At 40.8% G+C, this 15,240-nt stretch overlaps 1 protein-coding gene across 1 annotated transcript in view; it reads left to right on the top strand.

The window, feature by feature from the left end:
* hfm1 (helicase for meiosis 1) overlaps nucleotides 1–1,565 on the top strand; it is a 43,812-nt gene extending 42,247 nt beyond the window's left edge. The window contains exon 28 of the mRNA XM_042703084.1: nucleotides 1,525–1,565. Coding sequence (XP_042559018.1) covers nucleotides 1,525–1,565 — 41 coding nt within the window. The remainder of the gene's footprint in view (nucleotides 1–1,524) is intronic.
* Nucleotides 1,566–15,240: the final 13,675 nt, after the last annotated feature.

Genomic DNA, 15,240 nt, shown 5'->3' with positions numbered 1-15,240 from the left:
ACCGATAGAAAGAACTATTAACAATGGACATTTTTAATTGTATGTATCTAGGGATGGGAATCGAGAACCGTTTTTTGTTGAGAACCGGTTCCCAGTGAATCGATTCCGTTAGCCAAAGTCCTTAACGATTCCGCTATCGATGCTAGTGCCGTTTGTGCACGCGCAATGGCATCACACGCACGCAGCCTGGTTTTTAGACTGCAACCAACATGGCGTCTAGGTAGGTGGTTATATTTCACGCGAAAAGATGACCACAGGGCCACTTGCAATGCTTGCAAAACGTCTTCTTTCGTGAAAGGGGGGAAATAGTACCATTATGCAGAGACATTAGTCCACACAGCATGCAATAACTTTGCAGGAATGTCACGTATTGATGCTCCGTAGAGTGACGATAACGTTAATGAATCTCAACCAAGCAACAGCTGCACGGCTAACGTTAGCGCTTCATCTGTTAATATCAAAGGTAAACTCCTCTAGACCCTGTCTATTGTGTTAGTGCCATTTGTTTCATTGTGTAAACCAGCTTTCACTATTTGTTTTATGTCAGTTTTATTTTTAGTTCAAGGTGAAAAAAAACAGCACTGTAATTGGCATGTTCAAATATTATTTAGCACGGCAGTTCTCAAACTCTTGTGTATCAAGACTAAACTGCCACAAATGAAACCAGAGAGGGATCCCCATTTGATAATATTATTTTCCAGGCTCCCCCTTCTGATAAGATTTTTTGAATTTAGATGTTTTAATCTATGAAGGCCTGTGAAACAGTTTTTGTACACAAGCTGTGTGTGATCTAGCTAAAAGCAGTGAGTGGGGCACAGTGCCTCCTTCACCCTTCTCTGAGCATCATCTTGAAGGGACCGGCATAGGTCATAAGAATATGCCATAGTCAATAATTCAATGATATTATACCCAGTTATAATTGTTACTTTTATTTTGGAACTAAAGTTAGAATGTAGTTATTTCTGGTTAGAGAGAGATTGTCCTGGGTAAGGAGGTGTGACAAGTGGTCACCCCCTTCCCCCACCAAAGGGCCTTGTCTCCATGGCCTATTTGAATAGACGGTAACACCCCTTAATGTCAGTGTATTTAACAGACTGTCCCTCAAGGGATAATCAGATATACTGAGGTGAAGTTCTGTGAGGGAGGATGGATCCTCAGTCTCTGTCTCACAGTGGTCGGCCGCCATTCTTCAAGAATAAACCTGAATCCTGACTGATCAAACCTAAGACTGAATCTTCAATTATAGTATAAAACTAATTACCATCAATCTGGACCGCATTTCTGAGAGGAAAAGACTTTGCAGGGCAGAAATGTCTTCCAGCGAGAAGCACAGGAACAGAGAAGGTGCTGAGTTGCCTGTGAGGTGGAGTAGGGTCAGTTTGCCTCAAGAGCCCCTTCACAAGTTGTCTGAAACAAACAGCCGGCATTGTATTGCCATTCTCCTTGTTTAATGTATGGGCGTTCACAAGTGTTACCTCTCGGATATGGACCCCTGTGCACACCTGGTATTAACATGTGTCTTAGGTGCTCCGATCACAATTGGACAGCTCTCAGTCCAGCTGTGAACGCACTTTAAGACGCATTGTGGACGTATTGAGATCCGAAATTCCCCATCTAAAAGAAAGCGGAGAGTGTGTGGCCTACATGCCCTTAGCCTACATACAGTAACTGATGGTGTATATCTCACTCATTTCATCACAATGTCAGAAACGGTATAGTTAAAAAGTAGGCATCTCAAAAGGCAGAAAGATTAAGTGAGGTATATGATAATAATTCAACTTAAATGTCCCTCTTGTAGTGACACCTTTTGCTGTCACCGTGTCCTTCAAGGTTTTGTATACTCCTTTCTCGTGATGTCATGAACCCGCATACCAATTTTCATGTTGATTGAACGAATATTCACACAATGTCGTAGCAACCAAATGGTCCAAATGGATCGAATGGTGTCATAGCCACATGACAATTCTGGGGATCGTCCACAGAATGCTGTAGTGACACAGAATGGTTCAAATGGACAGAATAGCATGAATGGTGTTGTTTATTGGGGGACACTAAATCTCACCACATCCATCTTCAACAATGTATATATTTTTACACATTTCTCTGTAATAATAATAATTCAAACAATGACAAAAACATGTTTCACTACTATCGTTAGGTCTCATAACTAGAACTGTGAGATGTAGAAAGGAGGTCTATATGAAAGGTAAACAGACCGTTATCAAGTGCTTTTGTGCTTTTGGTAAATTGTAGTACAGTGAACATTTTGCTTTACTTGCTTTTCCTGGGAATTTCATATGATATCAGTGCTATTAGATACCATTTGAACTAATTGATGACATGAAGTTTAAACAAATTTAGTTCTTCTGACATGGGAGTGAACATTTATTAATTAACGTTTTTTTTTTTTATTTGCTCACTGTCTGTTTTGTTGACCCACTGGTCTAAGATGAGAATGCACCACAGGACTGAAACGGAGAGAGAACAACAGTTCCCTTTGCTTGCTGCCGCAAGGTAAAATGACCTCCTGGTGGCTATGGTTGTGATTGGTCACGCACTGATATAAAGTAAAGGTCGTAGATTTCCACTGTTGAATTTTTTTAATTAGTACAGCTAACCATATGCCTAGAAATGGCAGCTAGTCGTAAATGGGACTTAATACTGAAGTGTAGGGTTTTAGCCAATTAATCAATTTGCAATTGATTGTTTATTTCCAAGATTTGACCAGAAATATGGATGTCCTGAAATTAGATCCCAGACTGTTGACTATTCAGAGGGTTTCCTTTCAGCAAAAAATCTCTCTCATCTTGAACTCCACCAAGGTATGTGTGATTTCTTGGAATTTGTGGCTTTTAAAATGCATTGTAAAAAAAAATCTTATGGTAGTTTCACTGTGTGTGTAAATGCGAGGCCTGTGTGGACCTGTGTTTGAATTCCTCATTTATATATTTTAAATCTAATATATTCTAGTTCTAATTCTAATATTTTGCTTAGATTGATTTTGAACTCTGCTTATCTGTAATTCAAACTAATTGTGATTTAATTATTAATTAAGACCTTCCCTGTCGATCTCCAAAATTATATATTTTTTAAATACAAAAAAAAAAAGATATAATTTTAACATTTTCTGAAGTGTCTTCTGAAATGTTTTCTTACGGACTTCGGAAGACCAACGTCAGAAAAGATCTCCGCCTGATTCATGAACGCCAGCTATTTAAATCCGAGGATGTCCGTAGAGTTATTGTGAACGTAATCACCAACGACTTTCTCACAAATGTAGCCCTTCCCACTAAATGCCCCTTCTAAAGCAGCTTGCACACTGCCCCGACAAACGGCAACATTCTCCAACAAACGCCAACAAACACCAACAGTTGGGTCAGCGTGCGCCAGCAGTTGGTGTTGGTTGGTCATTGTCGGGTACTGTCGGAAGAGTTCAACATGTTCAGTCGGATTGTGTAAAGATGCAGAATGTCTGCCCAATGTAGAGAGATTTCCAACATTCTGACAGCTCGCAACTAGGCTCAACTCGCTCGAGCTCTCTTGGATGTCGTTGTTATGTTGGTTATCGGCCAGTTTGTTAAAAAAAAACGATATCCTAAGTCTATTTATAGATTAACTTTATGTATTAGCTTACCCAAACGAACGTTTTTCCAGACAGATATTTGTCTATTTTAACTTCTACGACTCGTTTAACACTGCAACGTGTTTCTAAATATTAATATTAATCTTAAAGGTGACACGTTACATGAGTACGTTTGCGCTTATGTTAGTTATCGGCCACTCCCACTTCATTCCAATTACCGCGTTGGTTTTCGAAATATTAATATGCACGCATACTGTCGTATTAAAAGTTTTGGCACCCCTCTGAGGCTGCATGATAACAAAGATCACAGTGGTATATTATTCATTTTCTAGTTAACACTTGAGTACTGGGGTGTTTTCCAGACAAAGATATTTAGTGTAGCAGTATTTAATTGTGTGAAATGAAATCAAATGTGAAAAATAGGCTGTGCAAATATTTAGGCACTAATCATTTTCATGATTTGAATACCTGTAAGTACTCAATACTGAATAATTGCAACACATAATTAGTCTGATTAGCTTGTTAAGCCTTCAATTCCATAGAAAGGTGCATTCAATCATTAGAAAAACTATCTAAGGTAGCCAATTGCAAGATGTGCTTCTCCTTGATTCTCCTCTGAAGAGTGGCAACATGGGGGCCTCAAAACAACTGTCAAATGATCTGAAAACAAAGATTGTCAGTGTTGATAAATAAAGCAGTTCATATCCAGCCTGCTCATTGCAAATGTATTTTTTCTTGTTCATATTGTGTGCGGTTAACAAATATTTTCCTTTTTATGTTGCACTGAAATTAAGTGATTTAGTGTGTTCTTGGTCACATCAATTTGAAAGCTGGACCAAAGTGTTTAATTTCATTAAATTAGGCTAAATAAAAAGTTAAGTTGTAAGTACAGTCTGGAGTCCGGACAGCCTTTTTCTCTCAACGCCTCAACAGGTAGATCTTGCCTGTCACCAAGGCAGAGGTTGTGATCTTTGGCCCAAAAAGTTTGGTGACCACTGATATAGAAGGAGAGGGAGAGAGGCTGCCTGACCAGGTGTATGGGAATTGTATTTGTTTAGTTTGGATGAGTTATGTTTAGTTATGGTTGGCTGACGTGGTGCATGCAGATTTGAGTTAGGATAGCAAGGGTGGCAGGATACACAGCAGTGCCCAACTGGCTGGCGACCGTCGCAACACACGTCACATGGTGTACCCGGGATCCGTAAAGGCACTCCTTCACAGTACAACATGCGCTGTCTGTAGCCCAGTTTTATTAATATTGGGAATGTAATGTGTTTTGTTGTGATGAGTTATGTGTAGTTACAGTGTATATATGCCAATACCTATTTCTCGAATTGTTGTGTTTTTTTTTAGATGTTTCAGATTGTACACAACAAGAAGACCACAGTGCTTTGAGCAGCCTTTGGGAGACAAGCAATCCTTCTGAAAGTGCCATTTCCAAATCTATTGACAACAGAAGTCACCATTCCTCAGACCCTCTTTCTGTAAATTTTGCCTTGGGAGTGGAGGACTGGAGTAATTTCCGTGTGGACCACTTATTGTACAGCAGTAAGTCTTCATACACCTCATGCCTCTTGAAGACGCATAGTGGTCATTTCACTAGTTATCTTGTAATTCATACAGTGAAGCATCGAGGTGCGTCTATCTTGTAATTCATACAGTCAAGCATAGAGGTGCGTCTATCTTGTAATTCATACAGTCAAGCATAGAGGTGCGTCTATCTTGTAATTCATACAGTCAAGCATAGAGGTGCGTCTATCTTGTAATTCATACAGTCAAGCATAGAGGTGCGTCTATCTTGTAATTCATACAGTCAAGCATAGAGGTGCGTCTATCTTGTAATTCATACAGTCAAGCATCGAGGTGCGTCTCTTGTAATTCATACAGTCAAGCATCGAGGTGCGTCTATCTTGTAATTCATACAGTGAAGCATCGAGGTGCGTCTATCTTGTTTTGGAGGTGTTTTTCTCCTATGGGAATTGTTAGCGTTCACCTTGTGATTAGTACCATGGAGTTATAAAAATACCAGTCTGCTTGGGGAGCAGAATGTAATGCCTTTTGTTTGTAAATGTACATTTGGTGACCAATAACCATGTATGTAAGCTAAAGCCTTTTCATGAGTAATAAACTAATAATAAACTAGGAGTCCAATACAGAGGTGACACGCTTGTGGAGATGTACAGTGCAGGTAATAAAGTGTAAAGGAGGAGCACTGAAGGCGATTTGATTTGATTGACTGTTGAGCATAAATATCAACAACCCTCCCCAAAACCAAATCACGGGACTGCATCTTTAACAGGCTTTCAGTCTGAAACAAATGTATTACATATGTTTCGGTAAATTAAGTCTTGAAATGTTGTTATCTTCAATGATAAGATTACACACTGCACTAATCCTTGATTAAGTTTTGTCCTCAACTAAAATGACTCAAACTAAATCTGAAACTATAATAAACAAAAACAAAATAGAAATAAAAACTAAACTGAAACTAATGAAACCACTGGTGAAATTAACTAAAAATTTACAGAAATTCAGATTGAATACAAACATATTATCAAAATAAGAATGAATGTGAAAATGGAAAACTATAGTAAGCATGGTTTGTTTTCTAGGTCCTCAAACATCAGTGTGTCCTGCAAAAGAAATGCCCCAAGGAGACTCCAATGCTCCCCCATGGTAAGCCAAGTTATATGAAATGTCAAATGTATGATTCCACATGCTGTACAGCAGTGTGCTCAACTGTGTGCCCAAAGATGAATGTGTGCATTTATTTCTGTTCCATCCCTAGTGCTGCTACATTCAAAACATGGCCATCGGTGAGTAACTTTTTTTGGTTTCTAAATTTGTATGAAGAATAGCTGATTTCTTATGATGCGGTAGAACTGGCACTCTGATGGAGGTTTTCTGAAGAGGTAGAGAGCAGGGTATGGTGGGTCCCCCACTATATCCTACTCGCCTGCTTCCTGGCTCTGGCATTGTGTAGAATTTAGGTCAATTCAATTTTATTTATTGGATATAGCACCAATAGCAATTATCTCAAGGTGTCCACAGAGTGAACCCCTTATAGCACTTAGACCTGATGAACAGAGTGACACAGAGTGAACCCCTTATAGCACTTAGACCTGATGCACAGAGTGACACAGAGTGGACCCCTTATAGCACTTAGACCTGATGCACAGAGTGAACCCCTTATAGCACTTAGACCTGATGAACAGAGTGACACAGAGTGGACCCCTTATAGCACTTAGGCCTGATGCACTTTCTGCGTTGCGTGTGCATGACTGCCGCATTGCGTAGCTGCTGCAGCTGTGTTGCGTGTGTGTATTCATACTGCAGACGTTTCTGCTGCAGCGCTGCTACTGCCAGCCCTATCTTGCCTTTGATAATGGCTGTCAATACACAATCAGTATGGTATCATCCAGAAAGTTGACCAGAAAGTTGACCAACTGGAGCCAGACATCAGTCACGTGACTTTTATTACCCTGGTTCAGAACGGGGGCGAAAGAGAGAGAGAATGCAATGGAAAACTACTGCCCTTCACCTAATGTTCTGTTAGCTTATCAACATAAAGTAATTATAGCCTACATTGAGTTACTATACATGTAGCCTCCACTTTCCCCATTCATAACATGCAGTTGCTAAAATATTCATATTTCTGTCATGTCTGTGACATATAGCCCAGACATCAAAACTGCAGTTAAAGGTGTCAGCTATGTGATGTTTGCTGAGGACCGCTTACCCCACGTTTACCGCTTACCTCACGCTTACCTACCGCTTACCTACCGCTTACCTCACGTTTACCTACCGCTTACCTACCGCTTACCTCACGTTTACCTACCGCTTACCTCACGCTTACCTCACGTTTACCTCACGCTTACCTACCGCTTACCTCACGCTTACCGCTTACCTCACGTTTACCTCACGCTTACCTCACGCTTACCTCACGTTTACCGCTTACCTCACGCTTACCTCTTACCTCACGCTTACCTCACGCTTACCGCTTACCTCACGCTTACCTCACGCTTACCTCACGCTTACCTCACGTTTACCGCTTACCTCACGCTTACCTCTTACCTCACGCTTACCTCACGCTTACCTCTTACCTCAGGCTTACCGCTGAAGAAGCTCGTCGTTTCGTCTTTGGTCCAAGGTTAGGTTTTGCAGATAGTCAGGAACTCGGGAAAGTGTTCAGCAAGAAATAGGTTTTATTCCAGCGCAAACTGAACAATCCAACTCGCATACCACGGTACACGAGAGGAATCTTTCAAAGTAATTGCAGAGGCTCACGTCTCTTATACAATACAATTAACATGTAAACAATAACATTAGATATGGGAGGGGAAAGGTATGTCTGGGGGTAGGTATCAGAACTGAAGGGATGACTGCTAATTAATCTGGTTAGGACTCTCACCCTAATTTAATAAATATGTCTGTCCCACACATGGCTCAGCAATCAACTAGCTGGCTTCATACAAAAGGTCAGGAGGCAAGCTTGATGGCTCTGGCTGGTTTCAGACAAATGGCAGGAACCAGACCTAATGGGTCTGGCTTTAAGACACCCAGGGATTAAGAGACAGCTTTGATGTCTCCGTAGGTTGACCATTTGTAAATATCTATGATAACTATCGATTTCGATGAAATCTAACACCGCTTACCCCACGTTTACCGCTTACCTCACGTTTACCGCTTACCTCACGTTTACCGCTCGCATGCAAATTAAGCTCCAGACTGCGGGCAGAGAGAAAAAGAACAGGGCTGAAGGGAAGGGAGGAGGAGAAGAGAGAATCAGAAGCAAGCGGGTGGATTCATACATGTATACAGTATTAGTAGGAACATCCCTATGCAACGTCACTTAAATGTCAAACGATTCAACATTTTATTATCTTAGAGGTAATGCAATTACTGTAAGTTGAACAGCAGGGTATTTGCTCTTAGTCAATACAACTTTTATTACTGAGATTCAAATCTTATTTTTTCAATTCTTCATATGTCCAACATATGAGAGATGTTCTGCCATTCTTCGGAGACCATTTTTGTCTGATATTGCTGGAGAGGTTGTGTTGCTCTACCTTTCTCTTTAAATACCCCAAAGGTGTTCAATTGGATTCAAATCAGACAGCATCCAGACCTTGGCCAGGTCATAGTTTTCACCCTTACGTGATTTTGGCAGTGTGCTTGGATCATTATCATGTTGGAATATTCCTCTTCTGCCAAGCCTCTTGTCAGCCAGTGTTTTGGTACACAGGCTTTCATGGTGCCATATATAAATACATGTCATGTCCCTTTGCACTCATGCTGCCCCATGTCCTAACTCCTACCTAGATAGATAGATAGATAGATAGATAGATAGATAGATAGATAGTATTGCACAGCATTGCACTTACTGTACCTGTCTGTTTGTTCAGTTAGTTGGTAGTAGCTAGTAAGTAGCGCACTGTCTGAGGCGTCATTGGAGGAGGACGGCCACTGCGGTTGGGATTAGTGGTACTATGGTTTTAGCCATACCTCCTGATTACTACTGCAACTGAAAGTTGACTTTCTTAGTTGGACACTGATCTTTCTGGATCCTTCTCCATCTTTGTGAAGCCTCAATCATATTTTTTAATTCCTCTGGCAATTCTTCTCCATGTGGAGGCATGATTCAGATATACAAATAGACTTTTTTTTGCAGTTTCTACTTTGAGGGCTTCAAGGAAATACTTGTGCACTTAGAAATAATGCAATTATCAATTTTTGACATAAGTGATAGGGGTGTACTCACTTCTGTTGTATATACCGTACATCAGTCAGTAGAAAACATATTGGCAAACATGTGGCATATATACACTCAAAGATAAATGCAAGATTTATACTGGATAAAAATGAGCCGGATTGAAAACCTTCACTGGATGAAATATGTTTAGACTCCATGTAGCACCCCAAAACACTGAAGCCTCCCGCCTAAACGCTCCCAAAAACACTGAAGCCTCCCGCCTAAACGCTCCCAAAACACTGAAGCCTCCCGCCTAAACGCTCCCGAAACACTGAAGCCTCCCGCCTAAACGCTCCCGAAACACTGAAGCCTCCCGCCTAAACGCTCCCGAAACACTGAAGCCTCCTGCCTAAACGCTCCCGAAACACCAGCACAGTCACCATCTCATCCGGGGGTGGAACTCACACCACTGGGGCAGATTGCCTGAGAGAAAGCCCCAGAACATCTCCACCATGGGGCCCTCCCTCCACACTGTTTGTCAGCTTGCCCACGGTACAACGCCTCAACCTCAAACTCAGACAACTCCTTTAAAGCTCCTTTGAGTGACCATCCCCGAAAACCGAAATCCAACAGTGGCTTACACTTGCTCACATCCAACAGTGTTTATCTACAAAGCTAAACACAGGTTTCTCCACAGGTTTTCTGCTAGCAGTTCCACATACTTTAGCTTCTTCCTATCAAACGCTTCCTCAATCGCATCTTCAAAGGGAATTGTTAACTCAATAAAATAAACAATGCGCTCACACTCAGAATACAAAACCATGTCTGGTCTCACAGCAACCACAACAATGCATTTTGGAACTTCTGGAAGTTGCACCGGCCAACAATCTCCAATCCCCTCCTTTTCCCCATTTGGCAGTCCTGGTGTCCACTTTTCGTTGTTCGTCACACAAATATAGAACATCATGTTAACTTTCATAGCTATGCTGATCATACACAATTATATATTCGAGCCGAATGACACTATTGCTTTGTGCTCCCTGACTCCCTGATTGGCCACAGTCACTCAATGCATGAGCAAAAAGGTTCTAAAGTTGAACGAAGACTTCCTATTACTTCCTAAGCTTCAATTCCCACATACGTGGGGTGACTAAAACAGCTTTCCTCCACCTAAGAGATACTGACAGAGTGCACCTGTTTTTAACTCAATAAGATGCTAAGAAGCTCATTCATGATTTTATTACCAGTAGACTGGACTACTGTAGTGGTCTTTTCTAGACTGAACAGTTTGGTAGGGAGTGGTCAGTGTTTCTGTTCTACATTAAATGATTGCCTCCGCTGCTTCAGAATAGCCGTTCAAAAGTGTCTAGAGGTAGTAAGACAGTTTAGTTAACCGTAATACGTACGTGATATGCATGTGATAGTCAATTGTGTGTGTTTTCTCATCATTTACTGTGCAGCTTAAAAAACCTTTGATAACATTTTTAATGCAGAGTTCTGAATTTGGTAATATAAGCTACATTTGTTTTGCAGGTTAACTGTTAGGTGGGGTAGTGTTTAGTGACTAGCTGGCTGCGTAGTTGACATGATGAGAATGCAGTGGTAGCGAGCTAACTCAAACTAGCTAGGCTTCATTTTAGTGTATGCTCAGCTTATTTTTAGTTTAAAAGCACCAGCTGCCACTGAGAAAGAGAGTATGTTATTCTGTGTGAAATGTACCATATAATGAAGAACACATGTCAACCTAATATTAGTAGTAGACCATCAATAAAATATGACTTTTCTGACAGAATCTGGCAAACAATATCTGCTCTGGACCAGATAATTTCTTTACAAAGAAGATGACTGAAAAAGGTAGCATGGACCTCAGGTAAATGCTTTTTAAGAAACTCAAATATTTACAGTTTAACATTTCTTGGGGAATCAAGGAAACAAAAACCACTGACTTTAAAACAGTTTTACTTTAAAATTTCAGCCTCCTGGGTGAAGATGACTGCACAGAATCAGAAGATTTTCTTGGTATATTTGATGGACTCTTTTAAGACGAACACTTAAATGGTTGTTTCATGCCATTTTGATTACTTTTACTGTGAACCCTCCTGAGTTGTTTAGGTTTCTTCAAGAAAAAAGTAACAGAGAGAAATAGATAATACAACATAGATATCACCACAGAGATTAAGCATTAGTTGTCTGATAATGACTGAATAACGTAGTCCATTAACTATGTAAGGATGAAATGATGATGATTGTTTCTCTTTTTGCATGTGGATTTCAGCCTATGATAAAAAAAAAATGAGTTGTTGCTTTTGAAAAGTACCGAATGTGAATCAAATATAAGTGTTTGATACGATGTAAATTTGACTCCACGGTATGTTCTATACGTTTGGAGGGTGAAACTACCATAAGCCTGCATAGATATTTATAATTGCACTGAAAACATACATCTTAACTGTGTGATATAGTGTGAATGAGCATGGGCTATTTCTTATATTATATTCTTGCAACATCGCAAAATCCTGGGAGGTCTGCCAAGGCTCTTCACCTATTTGTAGACTATTATGGTGTCATGAGCAATGGAGAGTGAACAGATTATTCCTTTTTAACACCTAACTGTGATCATCCCAGTAGCAGACCTCATAGGCTGAGGTCGGGGGAGGGTTTTAGATCACACACACACACACACTAGAGCATGGATCGGGCCGAATTTTTCTGTCCGAGCCCGACCCGCGTCCGACAGAGTCCTAAAGCCATTAAAATATTTTTTTCCTGAACCCGAACCGAGCCCGACGGAATCAATTTCTCAACTGTTCATACTAATGCCACATTTCCGTGCGTTTTTTATGAATAGCCTGGCTTTATTAAACTTCGGCATCAACAGATAAATGCTCGTTCACACAAACAAGCGCTGTTAAACACACAAGCGTGCACAAGAAGGCCAATAAGCATATTTAAATTAAATGATTCACATGGCAAGAACGTGTTGTAAAATGGTGCAGCCCCTTTAAGAGAGAGAGAGAGAACGGTGATGCTTATAAATTGTTTGGATGTACCGACAGGAGCCAAAAATGTATGTGTTGTAACAGTGTCAACCAGTGTGTGAAGAATAAATCCTCAGAAAGAATACTATTTACTAACCAGCAGCAGACGGAAAGGAAAGGGAATTAACCCCAAAGTTAAAAACATGTAATACTTCGGCCCTGGAGCATTTTACTAAGTCTCCCCTGCAATCTCCAACTACGGTCAGAGACAGACAGCAGGAAAGGTTAACAAACGGAATGAAATAGCCTACACATTACACACGCTATGCCTTAATAAAACTGACATTATATGCTACACCAAAAGAGGCACAAGAGACAAGTCTTACCATTGAAGATCTTTTTTTTTTCTTGCACGCCGACGTTCGTTATAAAACTATCTACATAGTCCAACCATAGAGGTTTAATCCATGTTGTTGTGGAGAAAGAGGATTGCATCAATCATATTTAATTCACACTTCTTACATTGGACATATCCAACAGCCTAATTAGAATCTGCATCGACTACTAAGCAGAAATATCTCCATACAGTAGATTTCCCTTCGTTTAGTATCGTTTTAAACTCTCCAGATGACAGTTTAATAATATAATTTCTAAATATTTGTCCGAAACCGGCCCGACCCGTCGGGTCCCGACAGGCTCGGGTCGGGTATCCATCCTCTAACACACACACACACACACATCCTACTTCATATATCGTCATGTGAGCCTTACAACAGGACCAGGGTCTCTGATCTACTCTACTTAGCACACATTTCAGTGCTCAGGCTCCTCCTCTGCGTGGCAAAAGAGCTTAAGACTGCATCTATAGGGGGAGCCGGTCGTCCAGAGGCAGAACTGCTGAAGGCTCATGGTTCATGTCCCCATGACAACCCTGGACAAGAGACCATGGAGTTGTGTCATGGAAGTCTAGAATGAGACCATAGAGATATGTGATGGAGTTTAGAACGGTACATGCAGGGACAATGAACACAACATGTAGGGAGAAGTGGTACAAAAAAGTCCAGTCCAAAGCAGAAAGCTGTAATATTTAGAAATATTCCTAAAGCATTTTTATTTGTAATTAAACAGCTTTCAGACATATATCCTGACTTATCAGGTCATAATGAAGTGTCAGTTTACATAGCCACATATACTTGGTGTGCGCACATCAAAGCACAGCTCCAGACACTGCATTCGTTCTCAGGGGACTTGATCCGTCAACCTCAGAAATCAGGACCCATGTCCACAAGATAAGCACCAGGACCCATGTCCACAAGATAAGCACCAGGCCACCACAGAGTTTTTGATAAAACGGATAGTTAAGATGACACCAACTATGAGTGGCAGCTCTCATATCACAGGTGTTAAGGAAGCAACAAACCTGTTCCCTAAAAGCATTAAGCAATCACCGCGGTAACCATAAAGAGAGCGTTCGAAATGACAGCCTGTGGATCATTTAAGGACAGCGTTTTCAGGAAACACATTCCTGCAAGAGAGGCACCAGATACCAGCTAACCTGGGGCCAGACCCGTAGAGATTACCCCCCGCACCGCTGGGACAAATGTTCCTAGGACAAATTACGTCACTTTTGTCATTCATGTGTACTGGGCTTAATTCAATTCAATTCAATTCAATTTATATAGTGCCAGAACAATAAAATTGTCTCAAGGCGCTTTACAGAGCCCAGAGCCTGGACCCCCTTAGTGCAAGCACAATGGCAGCAGGGGCAAGGAAAAACTCCTTGTTAGTCAGGAAGGAACCTTAAGCAGAACCACGGCACATAAGGCATCTGCTTGAGGTCGGCCGAGAGGAGATAACAAGGGGGGGATGGGGGAGGGAAACAACAAGTGTTGTAAACAGCAGGCATTTGGTAGATGTACATAATATATATACAGACATCAGGTGGTATATGATACATAAAAAAAACAGCTTAGTGGGTAAACACTGTGCTCATAGGGTTACTGTTACAGGGGTAAGGAGAGTAGGAACAGAAAAACATGTCGGTGGTGGCAATAATATATATTGCATATAAATGCTAGCATAGGGTATGGGGTAGAGTAAGTGTACGGCAGTACGGTGGTGATGGGTGCATGTGGTCTGAGGGTTTCTACAGGTAGATCGGGTGGAGAGACTACAGCAGCGTCCCATACCGAAGATAGACTAGACTAGGAGAGAAAGATATCTATGTTACATTTCAGAAATCTATATTACATTTCAGAAATCCATATTGAACATTCTGCAATGGAAAATAGTACTACTAACAATACTTAATTTGAGGTATGTACAATCCAATTGTTTTACCAGTTCTGTATTCCATGGCGGACTGCCGTCGGTTTGAGAAACGCTGGCTTGTGCGAATATTTGAATTTCAGAGCGACTAGCCTACACATTGCGATTTCAAAAGTAATCCCTCAGGCAGTGGCGTAACATAGTTACGACGGGCCCAGGTGCAAGATATTATGACGGGCCTCTCTTGCCTTTTTCTACTTCCACTCTTATGCTTAAAAGGCATTGTTACGAGTACAGTTGTGCTTTGCTCAATGAACTAGGTTGTCGTGACCTTCGACTATAACGTATTGTATCACATGATCAAATAGAGACTTGACATTGGACAACAACATACATATTACCCAGCAATCATCATTGCTAATCACAAAAATACCAAAGAAAGTAAGAACTTATTCATTTCATTTAAGTTTTTTGATAGTTTATGTAGGTATGTAGGATAAGCGTAGGATTGTTATAAATTGCAATTATTTACCCCAAAAAAATTATAAAAACCATGACGGAGATAAGTTTGCCTTTTCAATAGGATATATAGCATTAGACAAAATCAGCTGTATAATACAGTTTGTCATTGAGCACAAGTATATCTGAGAGGCGAGGATATAAAGGAATGCTGGTGGGGCCCTTCGAGAAACGTATGTATGTTTTTGGGCCCGGCTACG

Source organism: Clupea harengus, chromosome 22, assembly GCF_900700415.2.
Source record: "Clupea harengus chromosome 22, Ch_v2.0.2, whole genome shotgun sequence".
NCBI classification, from domain to species: domain Eukaryota; kingdom Metazoa; phylum Chordata; class Actinopteri; order Clupeiformes; family Clupeidae; genus Clupea; species Clupea harengus.
This window is presented reverse-complemented; position numbering and strand designations above follow the sequence as displayed.